The 18,993-nt window shown below is 32.7% G+C and overlaps 2 protein-coding genes across 2 annotated transcripts in view; both read left to right on the top strand.

Annotated features, from left to right (window-relative positions):
• LOC113372564 (cytochrome b5) overlaps window positions 1–18,993 on the top strand; it is a 70,499-nt gene that overhangs the window by 23,553 nt on the left and 27,953 nt on the right. The gene's annotated exons all lie outside the window — the stretch shown is intronic.
• The window catches only part of LOC113373559 (protein abrupt-like), a 27,617-nt gene continuing 9,248 nt past the window's right edge, over window positions 625–18,993 (top strand). The window contains 11 exon segments of the mRNA XM_026613850.1: window positions 625–775; window positions 778–925; window positions 4,602–4,797; window positions 5,518–5,877; window positions 6,031–6,247; window positions 6,454–6,501; window positions 15,448–15,711; window positions 17,382–17,640; window positions 17,933–18,153; window positions 18,498–18,698; window positions 18,848–18,978. Of these exon segments, the coding sequence (XP_026469635.1) occupies window positions 625–775; window positions 778–925; window positions 4,602–4,797; window positions 5,518–5,877; window positions 6,031–6,247; window positions 6,454–6,501; window positions 15,448–15,711; window positions 17,382–17,640; window positions 17,933–18,153; window positions 18,498–18,698; window positions 18,848–18,978 (2,196 nt within the window).

Genomic DNA, 18,993 nt, shown 5'->3' with positions numbered 1-18,993 from the left:
AACATTAAAAGTAATTAACATTTAAATATTTTTTGCTCTCTATCTTTTATGAGGTTAATCGTTGTCTCACTTTCAACTTTGTGTAGTTATATTTTTACATGTCCAAAAACTTGTACAACATTTTTTTTATTTTGATCTTTTTGAATAGATTTTGTTATCATTGTTCTAATATTTGTTTATTTTTTCAGGTCCATTTGAAAGAAAGTACACTGCAAAGCTAGCTTCCAAACCAACTTTTTAACTAAATGAAACCCTAAGTATACGTTGAAGTCAATCTATACTACCAAATGTGAATAAAGTCTTATAGACAAGTATATCTATAAGCTGTGATATAGCAAAATATACGACATTAAAGTTTGTTAATTCATAATTATACTTTATATTTATAATAAATAGTGCTATGCAATCTAGATCTTCTACCTCCAAACACTAATCGAGAAAAGTATCAATAACATGAGAATACACACGCGGACAAAATTTGAATCTTTTAATGACAACAATCAAACAGTTAATACCACAAGGACATAGATCTCATATAAATAGTTTATCAAAAATCCGCGAAAAACGGCCAAGTTGGACGAAAACGCGAAAACGGATCGTATAAAAGTGCGGCCGCTCGGGGCGATGCTGGAGCCGCCGGCAAACGGTTCGGGAACCTCGGGGTCCCCGACCCCCTCGGAACAACAATACTCCTTAAGATGGAACGATTTTCACAGTTCGATTCTGTCATCTTTCCGAAGACTGAGAGACGAAGAAGACTTCGTTGATGTGACGTTGGCTGCGAAGGGTGCTCGTTTACTGCCCACAAAGTGGTGCTGAGCGCGTGCAGTCCCTACTTCAGGAGGTTGCTGAAGGCCAACCCTTGCGAACATCCGATAGTGATATTGAGGGATGTCCGGGGGGAGGATATGGAAAGCCTGCTCAGGTAAGAGAATAGACTTATGACTATATTAAATTCTGAAATTATAGTTGCCATTTATATGTTATCAGATAACAAAACCACATGAGACAAATAGTTATTTTGTGAATCAATACTTGCTTCTATTTGAGAAATACGTTTCATACAATTCCTATGATTCATATGATATATCTCATTTTTAATTTGAAAACTAAATTAAAATTTTAATCGGCATTTTCATGGAAATATTCTGTGTATTTTGTTATATGAAATTTGTGCTTACAAAGTCGTCGTTCTGTATAAGATTAATACTATGCGCATAAATTGCGTTAATTTTTTCGCAGTCTATTACTTGCATTACCCTTGAATTTAAATTTATTTTGGACGAGATACTTTGCATTTAAATTCCTTCCTTATCGTACTTGCAAATATCGTTTTGATTATTTTGTTTAAATTATGCTGGTTGCAAATTTGTATTGTTGCATGTATTTTAGAATAAAATTGCTTTTATTTGAGAATGATTTCTAAAATATAAACATTGACAAAATGAATTTATAAATGTAATAAAATGATAAAAATTTTGGAATAAGTAAATATAGTAAAACTGATAAAAAATCAAAAAATGAAATCAAGCACATACCATTGGGAATATATTGTTTAACAGTCGTCTGCACAACGTTTAATTTTGAAATAACAAAAAAAATTAAAATATAATTTGTCATCTAGTTCCCAACTATAATCAAATACATTCTCAATTATATATGCAATTGCAATTTTAAAGCATTGAATACAACGAGAAATTTTGAAGTTAATAAATTGCATTTTATGGCACTAAACGCTAATAATTATATATCAGCAATAATGAGTGTTTTAGTCATATTTTTCCCGCGATTTTTGAAGAAGATCTTACCTCCAGGAACACCTACAACGTTTTATTACCATACAAAGAACGATTTACTCTGTCAGTCACGAAGAAACTGGAGCCGAACAATAGTCCTCGTCGCGGCAGACAATAGAGGACATGCCACACATAGGCGAGAATATATTAATCCGTTCACGATCTGCTACCTTTTTTTTTCATCGACATTCGCAATAGTCATTGTTTAATTCTAATTAAATCCGTCTGGTATGTTGTGAATAATTTGTCCAACATTATTTGGATACAGCGATAGGAAAAACTGAATTATTTCTAATTTCAGCACATTGATAGAGGGTAGAAAACGCATCTTTGTTGGCTGCCAAAAATCAATAACTTATAAAAAATTAGAACAAAATAAATTTTGCTACATCAGAAGAATAATATATCATTAAAATATTAACGATTTCTATTGAAAGCTATATAGAAGATATTTACCGATTTTACCGATATTTAATCATTGAATACTGATTTGAAATGGTTTCAAGGAACGCTATATCCTTAAATCTTAAATGTGCACAGAATCACTCTATTTCTGTCCTCACATCCTATATGACCGTTTTTTTCAGAATACCTGAATATCTTTTAAGTAAAAAATTTCCTTAATAATGGATAATAACTTCTTTAAAAATATAGTGGTATGTATTATATATCATCAAAATTGGATAGAAATACAATATTGAATATTTGCTTTTTTATCAATTTGAGTTACCAAACGTATATAATTTTTAAAGAAGCCTTAGATCTAAAGCCAGCCCATACACACCTTTCAGATTTACATTCCATACCCTTTTAATAAATTAAATGTCCATTACTATTTGTCCTAGAAAATGCGATACCTCGCAGTTCTTTAAACTCATTCTGGTTTATCATCTGTCTGAGCAAATATGCCATTAGCATTCAGTGGCTAAGTTGTTTTGAATTGCATGTCATGTTTATTTTTGTTTATTTAATTCACCTCCATTTGACTTATTAGAAATCAAAATGCGTCCGTTATTGTCATGCCTTCGGTCTGCGTTGACTCGGTTTTTGTTAAATATTCATAGACAACACCTGTAGAGTCGTAGTAGTAGTGGATACGAATCTTATTGGAATCATCCTGGAGAATTGAACCTTGGGTAGTCTCAGTGTATTCATCCATTGTTTTTTAGTTGTTAAATAGTAGTTGTGTTGTTTTATATGAACATTTAATTTAGTTTTGAGCTTTCTTTTTAGCTGCTTACTTAACAAGAAACAAAGAGAGTTTTTTACTATTTACTTTATGCGATTCATTTGTTTGCTGCTTCTAACGAATGGTTAAAAGCGAATTTACTTACTTAATCCTTATACGATCTTTCGTATTTATTCAATCTGTGGCTTTTAGTTTGTCTTATTGTTATTTTGCTTGGCGATTGTATATTCCGTCTTTAATGCCAATAATAACATTTAGTAGAATGATTCAAACGCAATTACGAATAAACCGAAAACTCGCCGCATACATATTTCAATGCCACGCATCGCCTATTCCAAAATAATCGCGAGCAGAGTCACCAAGAGAGTTAATATCATTTCAAATCCGATTATAAATATAATATCAAGTAAAACGACAATATTGTTGTGTGAGTATTGTATTTAGTTCACGTACAAAGCTGTTTATAGTTTAATAATGACGACATTCTGGTGGATACGGAAATAGATCGGGTTTTAATGCGAATTATATTGAATTCAGAAATAAATAGCTAATGACATCTTAGTTTCATGTGTAATAATTTAGCAGCCCCAAGAAATAGAGACGAACAAGATAGAACTTCGAGAAAAATAGATCTATCAGATGTACTGTAGAGCTAATTAATACAATAAATCCTTTTTTTTTTTATAATATTTGGTTAATAATTCTATATTATTATTTAAATTTATTTTCAAATAATGACTCATAAATTTTCTTGAACGCTTGTTTGAAAAATTTAATCCCATTCCATTCAATTTATTTACAATTCATATTTTTTATGAGAATGCAATTCATTGTATTATTATTATTTATACACTATTCGTCTTCCAAGATTTTCCATTAGAATTCTGTACACAATCAATTTTAATTTATAATGTTGCAACCATAAAATTTCATTCATTTAACGATCGACGTGCACGCCATCCGCCAGCGCTTCAATTTTTATTCCAATTAGACATATTAATTTATAAATTAGTTCGGACGAAAACATCGCTGCTTCTGTGATTTTAATTAAAAATTCTAGAATTAATACGCCATTTTAATTTAATTAATTGTACTTGCATCTGCTTTTAATTCATTCATTACAAGAGTAATTAGAATAATCAAGTGAATAATAAAAAAAGAACAAAGGTCGATTCGGTAATGAACAATCGATGATGGCAAAGCGGACCTACAGCAGCTCGTTATTATTAGATTTTTCCATTAAATATAAGAGAATTCTAGTTAGTTCAATTAATATAAATCTTTTCACATCGATGAAGGAAACTTAATGGAAAAAATGTTATTTAATTAATGCTACAATTGAATAATCAGACCAACAAATTTTAATTAGAATGATTCTTATTTATTCAATGCAGTTCAAATTGTTGCAAAAAATAAATAAATTAAAATTCATCAAAATCTTTTTTCGATTAATTGAAATATTTTTATTATATGTGTACATTTAACATGCATAAATGATTTGTCTTCGTTTTCTGTATTTGTTTTTTTTAAACATAAAATTCGAACAAATGTCTTGGTAAAATCAATTCGTATCAATGTTAAATAAAATATTTAAATAGTACATTTATTATTTCCAGGTTCATGTATCACGGTGAAGTGCACATCGGCCATGAACAACTACCTGATTTCCTCAAAACCGCACAACTTCTACAAGTCCGTGGCCTGGCGGACGTACCCTCTGCTGGTATGCCCGGCAGTTTAGCCAACATGGTGCCCACCATGGGTGGAACATCTTTGCCCATCACGCCGATAACTGAATTAAAGACGTCACCGGTAAATAAAATTATATATTTATTAATGAAAGAAGTCGGAAATAAGATTATTATATCCTCAGAGGACTATACTCAGAGACAGTACAAGCACATTCTAGAGAATTTTGAGATCTATATATCTTATTGATCAAAATATACATCGGAAAGAAGTTAGATGATTATAGTAGTTGATTACTTTATTATAAAGTATTGAATTATATATTATTCAAATTTGTTTCTAATAAATTACATACGAACCATTAGTATATTTTCGTAGTATTTCAAACTAATATTTATAAGTGACTAATTTTTTATTTGATTTTAATCAAACATTTTATATTATATTATTTATAATTGTATTGATTTTTTTCGGAAAGAAGTAGGTACCGAATATTAATTCTTGCTAAAATATTGCAGACGATCATAAAAAGATATGGACGCGATGATGGCATTCATGCTTGAACGCCATTGAGAAGGCCGATGCAAAAATCTCTCTGAGATTTAATATAGTCTATTTTTTCGTTTATGCAAATGTGATGAGCGATAATCCGGCGAAATGTTACAAACGTGTCGTGCTTCACATTCTCTTATTATATTGCTACCGAAAGTTAATCCTATGACGACGTTCTTGCTTGCCAAATGGTGAACTTACATACAGAAAACCATACTACATATTTTCTATTGTGCCATACGTATGTGTTTTAAATTGCATATAAGAAATTTTCGATTTTCTTTTTCTCAGCAATCCGCAAGTGCTCCAATGCCATGGGAATTAAAAAAAGAAGAAAGGCCAGAAAGAAATGAATCTAGAGATGACAGGGACCGAGAATCATCATTATCCGCCAATAAACCACAAAGGCCTCCCCCGCCAACTTCAGCATCATCTACCAGCTCGCAAAGAGTTCACCAAAGCAGGTCTTTAGGAACTCCTCCACCTGGCAAAAGAGCAAGAAGTTCGGATCTGTACCGTGCCCAAATGAGAGCCGCTGGTCTTAGTCCTGATAGAGTAGTCCGAAGGCTGGTGGAAAATGGATTGGATATGCGCGAAAGCTTATTAGGACAGGTGCTGGAAGGCGGACCGACGTTGCATGTAAATAATCAGGTAGCTTAGGATAATAGGTTGTAAGAATCAAGAAACATTTTGTTCAGAATTTGTTTGAAATCTGAAATTCTAAAGTCTAAAATAGCAACGTCTGACTTGAATCAATTATTCCTCATCCTCAAACGTCTTCTAAAATAGTTTCTCTGTCACCAGAATAAATCGGCACGATCGGAATCTTCTCTTCAACATCAAGGAAGCACAGGTGAGGACAGTAACAGCAGCGATACTGAAGAACCCAATGATATGGCAAGAGATGATCGGGACGAAAGAGATTATGAGTCGAGGTTACAATCCAATGGTGCTGCCTTATTAGGAGATGCTGCTCGGGGTGGTTCCGGATCTTTTCCTGGAGCGTTGCTGGGACTACAAGGTGAGTTTGATAGATAATATTTAAGAATTTGCTTAGTACTGTCATGTATATAAAATTTGTTTGTTGATTGCAATTACAAATCATGCAGCATTGTTCACTGTACCATTTTTTATTATCTAAATTTACGGATTTATTGTTAAGGATATTGCAAGAAACAGTCTTAAATAAAGTTCGTAATTTTCTTTTAAATTTTACAGGTTTACAAGGACTTTTACCTGGACCTTCTGGTTTACATGGAGCTGGTGATAATTTCGGTAAGTTTATCATAATGCAATCATTATAGTAATAAACTATTAATTTAAGTGTTATTCATGTAAAATAAAATTAAGAAAACTACATTGATCTATGTAAGCAAGTAGAGAGATTAAGTATGAAACTATATCGAATAAAATGTCTTTATAGACATATTTTCCCAAATGTTTTTGGAGGGTAAGCAGGAAGTTCATGTCTTTTCGTTGCATGTCACACATAGTCCCCGTTTTATGAGCTTAGTGGCGCCTACGATTCTTTACGTACTTATGACATGTAAGATGATATAAGAATCTACATACATGCCCACAAAAATATCTATGCACATCCCCACTGGAATATAATATTTCTGGGGGTATGAGTGAACATTATATGTACTTGTGTAATGCTAGCAACGGCCAACTCCGTTTCACGCTATTCTTTTTTCTGACGGAGAGTGCGCAGCAGAATTGTTTGCAGTATAAGAATACCCATTTCTAGAATAGATGCTTGTAGTGGGGTCAATCCTCAAACCTACCGACTTATTTCGCCCTATTCCACCCCTCGTTTACTCAGTTGACGTAGATAAAGCTCTAAGATAGCGCAGGAGAGGGCGCGGACCCACTATTCACCCGTGGACAATGGACCAGAGGACTCATACCATTCATCGAACAAATCTACCGTACTGACATTAGCTCTTGCTATACATTCCGATATCGAAGAAGTTATAAATAAATTCTTCCCGACTTTGTTCAATTATTTACTGACTATTGTAAATTCATATAGATTGTATAGGATGCAGCAAAAATAATTAAAATAATAAGGTACTTACACAACCATATATTTATTTAAAATTTTAATCACGTGTATTGTACTAGTTGTATAATTCAACTTACGATCCATAGTAACGAAATATCATTTTAGATATATAACTTGACACTCGAAGCTTTTAAACATATCTTAACGGTTATTCTAAAAATAGACGCTTTTCGCTTTTCTCAGTATTACATAACACTAGACAATATTTTGGAAAGCTTTATCCGATATTATGATGTCTTTCTCAGTATCAAATGATAGGATTTACGATCGTGACTGTGAATATAATGAGAACTCCAATTTCATAAACGACACAATCTCTGAAATCGGGGTAACTTAAAAATTAAGACCTGATTTCTATTGAATACTACTGGAGTTGGTAATATAACTCCATAGTATAGTATTGAAAGTATTATTAAATCACGACTAATATAATTGGTATGATAAAAATTCGTTTATACACCAAGCAATTAATATTTGTCAAGTACCAATACAATTTCTGGAATTTATTGCCGATCCCACCTTATAGTGCACGTGTATTACAAAATGGGTTGAAACCCATTGGATTTTGTGAAGTACGGAAAGGTTCTTAGAACATTACTGCGTATGTTACAACGATCTCATAGACATTTTGCGTTATATATAGCCCTTATATATTATACAGAGAGCGTTTGTGCGAGTAAACGCATCAGAGACGTCGAAAATAATTTCAAACCGCTCCAGACTATTTCTGGAAGCCACAGAAATATGGTACGTGCATATCTGAAATCGATATGGTTTCCTTATTTAATTTTAAACTCATAGATTTTATGAGTTACTAGATGACCCGACAGACGTTGTCCTGTAACCATGTCTACAATTTTTTAATATAATATACTAATATTCACCGTTTACCTGAAAATAATAATTATTGTTTTTTAAATTACTCTTCACTCCAAAATGTATATACTCTTATAATATGACATGTCGTTTTTTGCAATTTTTTCCATTTATTTCTACAATTATTGCACATACATTCCAGTACTTTATAATCATATACATCCTAGAAAATTTCCAACAAACTTCAGAAAGATTTATCAAAATCCGCATAATAGTTCAAAAGGAAAATACAGTGAGCGCTTGTAATTTTATATGAACTTTATATAATAGCAACAAAGCTCAAATTGATTCTACGTTTTAGGTAGAAAACGTTTGTATGAGAAAAAGAAAAGGGCTGTTTTTAGGGTTTTTCCGGCAATTATTCTATTTTTTCTCGTCGTAAGAACCATCCTTGGACTTCAATGAACATTTTAAAAAAATAATTGGCCAAATTGGTTCAGGCGTTGTTGAGTTATGTGCTTACCAACACATTTTGCGATTCATTTTTATATATAAGATTTCACGCGTTTCATTAATCATAGCCAGTGGCGTCGGAACCAAATTTTTGATGGGTGGGCTCGTTTTTTAGATAGGCAGCCAGTTCTTTTTTATTAGCCCATATAATTTTTGAAATTGATGGGTTGAGCATCAAATTCATGGGCTACGCGGTTATGATCATAGTCAATAGTTTTTAAGTACTATTCTTGAACTTACGAACAAAATAAAACCTATGAATTATTTCATAAATATTAGGAACTAAAACAACGTTATTTAGACATAACTTAAGGTAATCTTAATGATTATTTCAATACAATACAAAGTCTAAAGCTTTTTATCAAATGTTTAAATTATTATTATTTTTAATGCACTTCGCGCTCAAATCGCTAATCTAATATTAGAAAAATTAGAAATAAGAGTGAATAACTAGAAGTTAAATGTAAGAACTAAAAGAAAATTAGAAATAAAAGTGTAATTAAACCATTTTGTCTCAACAAATCTTCAAAGGCTATCAAATAATGACCAATTCCATTCGTCTAATCTAAAAAAGCAATTCTCTCCTCGAAACTATTTCAGTAAATTCCGGCGCCCGTGTCTTTCGCCGAGTGCAAACGAAACGAAAAGTTCTCCCACGTGCGCACTAGCGCAACTACGCGCCACCACCTCGGCCCACACGCCATAGTCGCCGCCACCCGCGAGAGCTCTAGAAACGTGCACTGTGCAATGCTCTAGGTCTCTCGGTATTGATTTACGACCCCGCAGACCGTATCAAATGCCCCCTTACGCCCTTCGGACCTCCGGAGCCTAGTTTGCCAGTGCCGAACTAGATGATAGTTTTTGATATTGCAAACTAGGTAATCATTTTTGGTACACGGAAACAGATATCAAAATGATCGTCTGAGGTTCTTGGTGGTAGATGGTGACCTTAGGCATTTTCGAGTACGGCACTTTCTTGGTTTGGTCTTCGGCAGTAGATACAGATACAGCAATTTTGAATCAATATATCACGAAAAGTAGCCATTTTTATAATTTCCGCAAGGATTATGCAACAATCATTTAAATTTAAATAAATTTTTATTAACTTAAATGGTAATTTTACAATGGCATGTCTGCTTGCAATAGAAATATCCTCTTCGAGTGAATTCATAGGAAATTTGGCACAATTTTATGTAAAAAGCATAAGTTTCGGTTACATTTAGGTCTTTTATTTTATGTTGTAAGCAACATTCACAATACAATTTTTGATACAGAGACTTGGTAACAAAATGATTGTTAATACTTTGACGCAAAATGGTGACTTTAAGGGGCACAACTAGTGTAACCGCCTAAAAAAAGGTGATTTTTTGGAATTTATATTAAAAAAACTAATTTATCAATCATTTCAAAATTTTAGAAATATATTTATACATATTTTAAGAATACATAGTAAAATTTTTTAAGAAAAAAATTAAATTGTTTTTAAGTTATCGTCGATCTCCAACGGCGCGACAAAAAAAGGCCCTTAACTGCTGCAGTGATTCTGGCCTTCTACGTGGATGAAATAAAAAAAAAATCTCGTTAAACTAGATAATATTTTCTGTAAAATGAACTACGATAAAAGAAATAAATCAAAAATTGACAAAATGGCGGAGTTTTTGAAAAACAAAGTCGAATTTTACCCAAAATTTTGGTCGTTTTTCGACTGCCAAATTTCGATTTTTGATTCGATCAAAAAATCGATAGTTCATTTTACGGAGAACTATATACAGAACATGTAAAAAAAAATTGATAGTGATCGGATCATTTGTTTTTGAGTAATCACTGCAGCAAATTCGGAAAATGCTGTTTCGAGAAAAACGCATTTAAAGATAAAATTATCGTTGTACTATATACTATATGTATACTTTTTAAATTGCTGTAACTCAAAAACTATTTGAGATATCGCTTTGAAATTTTAATATGTTATTTTTAAAGGTGTGATCTACCGAAATATGAAAAAAAAAATAAAAATCGATTTTTTCAAAATTTCACACTAGTTGTGCCCCTTAAAGCAATGTAGCAATTTCAAATCGATCAATTATAAGGAGAAAGTATTTTTATAAATGGCGCAAGGATTTTGTTACAATAATACGATTTGGCCAATTTCTACATTACAACATGATACATTTGAAAAGTTTTTTCAAATTTTTCAAAACTTAAGTAGTACTAGAAATGATGGTTTTATAACGGCATTACTGTTTGCCAGGCGGATCCATATAAAAAACAATAAGTTTCAGTAACAATTAGGTATATTATTATAAAGATCACATATCTTTCGATATGTCAATCGACAAGAAAATAATCGTAAACGTCAAGAGAATCCTAATATGCTGAGACAAGTATTATTCATCAATATTGTAGTTGCCAATAATGAAGTTCAAGATAATCATAATCACTAAGAAAATAATAATCTTAGTCAATAATATCCTGGGATAACTATTAATATCGATTTTGTAGTAAGTTACATTTCTCTGGCAGGTTCAAACGATTACTTACAATGGAACACCGATTCCACGTAGTTTGTCGAAACATGTAAAGGCAACCCTAGTTATCGCAACCGCGCGGGCGAAACGCGCGGCTGTGCATGGCACCCCGGTTAGACAATTAATGCGAGCACACATACGTATAATAATAAGTCGAATCCTTTCCGGGCGTATTCGTGCGTTCTGTAACGCTCCTCGCACTTGACATAACCCGACCCGCCGCCCATCCATCCATTTGGGGGTTTTGTTCAGCGTCTCGATATAATCAGCGAGAAATGCGATTAATATCGCGAGAACCTACGACAAAGACGATCAAAGGATTCGCCGATTACATAGGTGCTCTATTATCAGCGGTTGAATGAGCTAGTGTACGGGTACTATATATTCGAACTGTTGTCGCTAGTTCAATTAATCAGAGAGCCAAACGCACTTTTCAATTACCTTCAAACTTCATCGGATTGTCACGTCGGGAATAGATAGCCCTTACAGTAGCAATCTACGACTAGAATAACCGATGCTCTTAATATAATGTAATAATTAATTCTTTGTCAGAAGACATGTCCATGGTATGAAAATAATTACCACCCTGTTACTAATCAAGTTTTTTTCTATATCTTTGCAACTTTTAAGTGTCCTGTATGTGTCATCTCACACACATTATCTTCTGCATGGCAGTTTTTTAAAGATCAATATTTTATTCCATGGTAGTTATCCTCTTCATTATTCAAAACCTCTCCAAATACTTCGGTACTACAAATTGAATGTCGTAGGCGTAACACGCTTAAAACAGTTATGAAGTTATAATAAACTATTCAATATGTTTATAACATTTTTTACCTCATTTGCCTCTCAAGCTCTCTTACTATATTCTAATATAGTGTAAGTATCCTTTTCTGAAATAAATTGGATACATTTTCAGCGAAAGGTCATCCGCGATACGGTGCACACATCGGGGTGCCTATTCTGCCTGGTTTGTTCCGATGAAAAGCGCACTTGTTTGGCTTAATTTTGTTTAAATCGAAAGTTTTTGAATACTAATATTTGTCGAGTACCCCTTTGTATTTCCGCTAGGGCGATTATCGAGGGTTTTAGTAATGCTAATACACAACAGTGCCATTATATTCACTATTTGTGAAGATATGACGTAATGAACTGGATGTGGATTCAATTTGGTGCGAATAACCAAATGAGCGATATAGATGACAAATTCTGATAATTATCAGATTTTTTAAAATATAAATATATATATATATATATATATATATATATATATATATATATGTTATAAACTATACAAACTATTATTTTTATTATCAGAAAGTTATTTATAATCCAATTTACTAGTGTGACAATATCAAATTTTAGATATCGTAACAATTATATTTGCTGGGACAAATTTATCAATTACATTAATTTAATTAAAATTTAAATCACATTTTCAATTAAAAATTTATGATTTCAATCAGCATTTAATGAATATATTTCGTTTATCTCATATACGTCATTTATATGTTGCATTACGCTAAATGATATTGAATTAAATATTTATATTTATCAATTTTATGCATGATTTCCAGTACAAAATTCTAGGAATTACTTGTTATCTAGTTTTACTTAATTAGATAGAAATCAGGTAGTAATTGTTTTTTCAGCTGATTTAATTTCTCAATTTTTAATAATTGTACAAAATACTTCCTAAAATTGGCATAGTCAATAGGAATATGATTACAGTGCCAAAGCAATAAGGCAGGTTTGTAAAACTAGTTAATTAGTAATTGATAGATAGAGATGGCAAATATGAAAGGAAATGGAGGTTGCTGAAGATTTAAGATGGATCAAAAATTTGTATTAATTCGTTAATTAGAAGCTTGTCACAATGCTTAAGATATTTATCATTTAAGAAATAGTTCAAGACGCCAATAAAGAAAACAAATGAAATGAAGTCCACCAAACCATATGCAATCATTTAATTACATTTAGCCGAGCGTTCAATTCATTAACCTACATCAGCTTTATTACTTCGCCTTCATTATACACCAGCAAAGTAATTTCAACGACAAGAAAAATCACTACAATTCATTACATTTTTCGTGGCGCCCGCACCTCTTCCCGTCCATGGGGCGAACGTTATCGATTCGGGCGATTATGTTAGTTGCTTCTGTGAATTTGCCGTTAAAGGTGCGGGCGTCCCTAAGTACTCACGCACAAGTTGAAGGAAGGTAGGAAGGTATATTGCATGTCTTCCGAGTATTAGCGCTTTATACTCATACTATATTACCTACTTCAGCTTCGTCCCCATTCCATACACAACTTACAGTACAAATATCCGACATAATAGCGAGCTTTGTGCCGGCAAACGGATTTATCGCCGTTTCGCGTTGTAAAGGACTAATGGAGGGCGAAGTATCAATATCAAACAAATGGAATTGAAGATTCTTGAACGCGAACGGAATCTATCTTATTGATCAAATGTGAAAGATTGTTAGGAGATTAACGCTTTTCAGAAACTAATTCCGAGTCATTAATGTAATGAACTAAAAATAAACCAGGTGGAAATAAATTTATAGTATCAGAGCACAGAAATTGTAATTATATACTCATCGATCGCAACATTATGAAGACACTTGCTCTTATTACTTGCGCAATATTTAAGGTGCAATGTAACACATTTCGTTTTGATTTATTTTACATCAACATGGAATCTATCAATTTTTGAGATAACTTATCAAGTTCAGTATTTATTGTTTAAAATTCAAAAGTTTCAAATTCGAAATGATAAATTGAAAAAGTTATATTTAAACATCCAAAATATCCATTAAATATCTAGATGCTTAAAAATTTAAACTAATCATCCAAAAAAACTAATTATCCAAATTTAAATATCAAAAAATCAATTTATCAAAAATGTAGATCTGTATATGTAATAATGAAAAATATCTAAAACAACTTTGAAGAAACAGATCAAAACGGAAAATAACTATAATAAAAAATATGCAAATATCCCAAAACTGATAATACCGCTCAACTGATTAATTTTTCTTCCGCCTTACATTGCATGCGTTATAAATGCTATCTATAACTGTGTTTTCTTCTTCTGTTATTCAATTGTGTAAAAGCCGCCTCTGCATTCCAGGGGCGGCTCGCGGTCTGCCGATGAATTTTCCACAAGCCAGCTCGGATCGCCCTAGCTGCCCGATTTGCTCGAGGATTTATTCCTCTGCTAGTAATCTTAGACAGCATCTACGCAATGTCCACGCTCGTCCAGAAGAAGGAGAATATCTGACGTGTCCGACTTGCGGGAAAAAGTGCAAGACAAAACATTATCTCATTAATCATCAGTTGCAAGCACATGGTATTAGACAGAGACCGCCTCAGAGTCGATATGAATCGTGGAGGAATGACTGAAATAATGGAAACTGACATGCAAGCAATAGACGTCTTCCCTAAATTTTGATAAAGAAGCAAATAAAAGCTAATATCGATATCATTGTACTGTTAAGCTTAGTTCAGTACTTTATGAAGTGCCTGATTATTACGACTAATAACATTCAGTAGATGTCGCAAGGACAATTTCTAAAAACTACTTCAATTTATGGCAAATTGATAACGTAAATATTCGAAATCTTCATTCACAAAGTATACTGCAAGTGATTTTATTAAGACTTATATATTATTAGTATTAATTAATGAGAACGCTATCAGCTTTATATCATGTAAAATTAATATGAGAAAATATTGTTTATAAATATTATTTAATATGAGTAGGCTTCAATAAAATATAATGTATCATGTGACGTTTTATTATTTCTGAATCAGTATAGTGCAAACCGCATAATAGTGAATGTTTGAGGATATACCTATTACATTATTAAAAACCCCGTCTCCCTAAGACGAAAATTAAAAAAAGTTAACTCTTAAAATATTGGTTTCGCTCGCAAGAGTAGCATTATGCATGCGATTTGAAAATAAAACATTAAAGGCATTTGAAAATTTAAAAATGTATCCCCCGACAATCGGATGTCAAAATAAAAAATCATCAATTAATTCGAATCGTGGGGAGTCGGGGATACGACACCATACGCTCTCTGAATCTTTAGTTGGAAGACTCAGAACACTATGATGTCACTTGATAATTTTATCTGTTGAATGCCTTCAATGTTTTATTTTTGTTTCAAATCGCAATTTGCAGATGCGACTACTGTGAAGACGGAACCGATGTCTCCTGCGCGGACGTCGCCACTTCCTGCAGCGACGGAGAGATCTCCTAGCGCAAGATATTCGATGTATAGCAACTCGCAGACGCAAATGCAGTTTTCAAAACACCCAGCGGGAGGGGGTCCCAACTTCAGGGGGGATCGAGATCTCAGCAATCGGGATCTGGGTCTCAACAGCAACAACAACAACGTCTTTCCCTGGTGTGCCCGTTATGTAATGCTCCGTTAGCATCTCTGATAGCGGCAGTAGTCACATCTCGAAAGGCATTATCGCGGGATTCGCCCGTCTGCCCGGTATCGTCCTGTTCAAGGCATTTCGCCCATCCGAACAGCGTGCGGAATCATATGCGTAATTAAACATCCTATGCAGTGGAGACAAATGAAAGCGATGCGCTGGGGAGCGTTTGGTGGTGCAGGGTCTGATGCAGCAATGTTACAGGATATGCTTAGCTTTTAGAACACACGCTTAGAAAATATTTATAAGTTAATTTAAATCCATTTTAAATACCAAAACCAGAATTTAACGCTACATGAATTAGCTGAAAAAACTAAAATACATAATTGTCTATGTGACACGTAACTCGGCAATATATATACGTTTCAAATATAGTAATAGCCGATAACAATATCTTAAACACTTGAACGCGCCCAATTTGTTAATTCAATTTAATTCAGAAGTCCTTTTCAGTACTTCTTCAACACTTCGTAAAACTAAATAAAAAAATGGAAGATTAATTAATAATTTTGACACCACGTAGGAAGAAACATTGTTGAGAATACCACTAGCATTGTGTAATGCCAGTCTTAACCAGCCACATTGGTTCAAGTTTAGAGATAAATATGTAACTATTATTATTAGCTCCGCGCAGTATTTAAAAATCCAAAAATTCGGCTACTAAGTATGATGTACACTACTAATATCGCCAAAAGACTTAGAAATTTTATTGTGATTACTCTGTATTCCACTTCCCAAAAATTATATTTTTTGCAAACAATTGAATGTGTAAATAAAAATTAGAAAATGTACATACAAATTTAAAATTTGGAAAATAATTTTATACGTTTGAGATAGAAACCTTTTTCCTAAATCTACTGAAAATTATTTAAAAATTCGAAGAAATGTGATACTGATTTTTTAATTATATCAAAATTGCTTGTGATTTTTCATTTAGCCAATGCGCTTTTACTTTATTATAAGTATCTTTACGTTCTATTTTATTTAAATATTTTTAGTATTTAGGGTTTAGTTGTAAGGCTTCGATTTATTTTAAAAAAAAATCCCAAATTGTTTTCAAATCTTGTAAGCATTGATTATTTTTTGACTGAAGTTAATAATATTAAATGTATAAAATATTTATATATCGAAAACGTTCCTGAATAGAATTTGTTAAGAAACTAGAATGAATGTAACGAGAACAAAATTTGTCTTTACGCCAAAGTTTAAATATTCTATTGCTGACTTTAGATTAAAAGACTAATTAAATTAACTAGCGTTTCTTTTACTTTTTATGATTAATATTTTACTATTTTGTATTAATTAATTTAAGATACGTATAAAAGAATGACTATTGTTATTCCAAAGATTTTTACAAAATAATCAAGCATAAGTTTTTATGATTTGTACGCTTATTAAACACAATTGAAATAGCATAGTAATTTAAAATAATTTAATATGAAAGCTTATAAAGTCGTATTTAAACTTAGTCATGAAAATTATAGGTTACTATTTATAAAAAATAAAGATATTGAAAAAGTATTATTAAGTTATGAAAAATAATTTGTATATTTTATGTAGTTTCCTGATGGATAAATATAAAAATGACTATACATTCCACAACTTGCATTTAGACTTTCATTATAAAATTTAGATTATGAAAATCTAAAAAAATATATGCATGTTCGTAATTGCCAGACATGAAGTAGAAAACCTAGGTTCTAAATCGCAAACTTGAATAGGTAAAAATAACTTTAAATATAAAAGTATTCTGCTATTATTAAACAACTTTACTCTTCTTTCAGATATTTTACGTGTAAGAGCTACCGATCCTAGGCCATGTCCCAAATGCGGAAAAATATACCGATCAGCCCACACCCTGCGCACACATCTCGAAGACAAACATACAGTCTGTCCAGGTTACCGTTGTGTTCTTTGCGGAACAGTTGCCAAAAGTCGCAATTCTTTGCACTCGCACATGTCCAGACAACATCGAGGAATATCTACTAAGGATTTACCCGTTTTACCGATGCCTAGCCCGTTTGACCCAGAACTTGCAAGCAGGTAATAATAATAACCTTACTGTTGTTTACTAATTACTCATAGACCAATCAGTCTAATGCCCAGTTTTAACTCATTTCACAGCTTTGAATAAGCCTTCAACAATATCTCATGAACAAATAAAGCTATAAACGATTTTTACACAAAGTGTAGTGTAGTTCTTTTAAGCAGCGCGAATTTAAAAACAAAAACTATCTCTATCTTCTTGGGGCTCCAAGCAGGGCCTTTGGGAGAACTATAGTTGTGATAATTTCGCTTATAGGTTACTGAACGTATTCGATCCGCATCCTTCCAGGTTACTAGCTAAAGCCGGCGTGAAGATTTCTGCTGCCGAATTACGAGCAAGGGCATCTCCTACTGGGCCTAGAAGAAGTGACGTCAAATTAGAAATTCGCGGCCAAGATTCGGACGCTGGTGGATCCATGTGCGGAGACAACGATCCGGAAGATCTGACCGTAGTCAATCCAGGAATGACGCCGCATCGGTATATGCACGACGTGATGACTTCATCACCGGGTAAGAAGATTATTCATTATTTTTATGAGAGATCATTTTACTTATTAAGTATTAGCGATTTGTTGCAAACGGGCCTCGACCGTTTGAGAAACAAAATTTATAAATAAATTATAATTTGAACTCAAAACATAGACATGTTTTGAGAACTGATAATTATCAAAGTATATTCTAATATTGTCGGAAATATGACATAGATATCTCTCATATCGTTAACATTTCTTTGATAAACTCAAAAAAAAAATGACAACTAATTCAATAGCCTCGATATAAACCCTGCGATTAAAATTGGAATACCAAATTACCTTGATCAATCATGCAAATATTAAATTCACTTACCTTTTCAGGCGGCTTCAACCATCATCCAAACAACACGACTATCACAAAAGTCAACATGGCTCGGGGTCCTCATTCTGGATTAACGCCCAAAACTATGGACGGGATGTACAAAGATCCTTACAGCTCACATCCTGGGCCACCAGGAGCAACAGCTACAGGATCAGCCATCCTGGATACATATCTGCAATTCATAACAGAAAATTCTTTCGGTTAGTAATTTTATTTTTGACTATATTCAAATAAACAAATCATATATCTATTGATTAATTTCTGACATTTGTATCACTTATATACGATCGACACTGCATTCCATATTAAATATTTCATAACTAAGTCTTATTATTATTATTACTTTTAGGAATGGGTATGACTCAAGAACAAGCTGCAGCAGCAATGCATGCTGCTAAAATGGCCCAACTAAGTGCAATGGGACTGGACAAACTTCCTCATAATTCCCCATATGATTATAAAGCAGAATTTGAACATAAGGTAAAACAGTGAATA

The sequence above is a fragment of the Ctenocephalides felis genome, unplaced genomic scaffold (genome assembly GCF_003426905.1).
Source record: "Ctenocephalides felis isolate EL2017-DRISC unplaced genomic scaffold, ASM342690v1 CF-g0.4_SCAFFOLD_01604, whole genome shotgun sequence".
Taxonomy (NCBI): Eukaryota; Metazoa; Arthropoda; class Insecta; order Siphonaptera; family Pulicidae; genus Ctenocephalides; species Ctenocephalides felis.
Note: the sequence above shows the minus strand (reverse complement) of the source record. Positions and strands in the feature narration are given on the sequence as shown.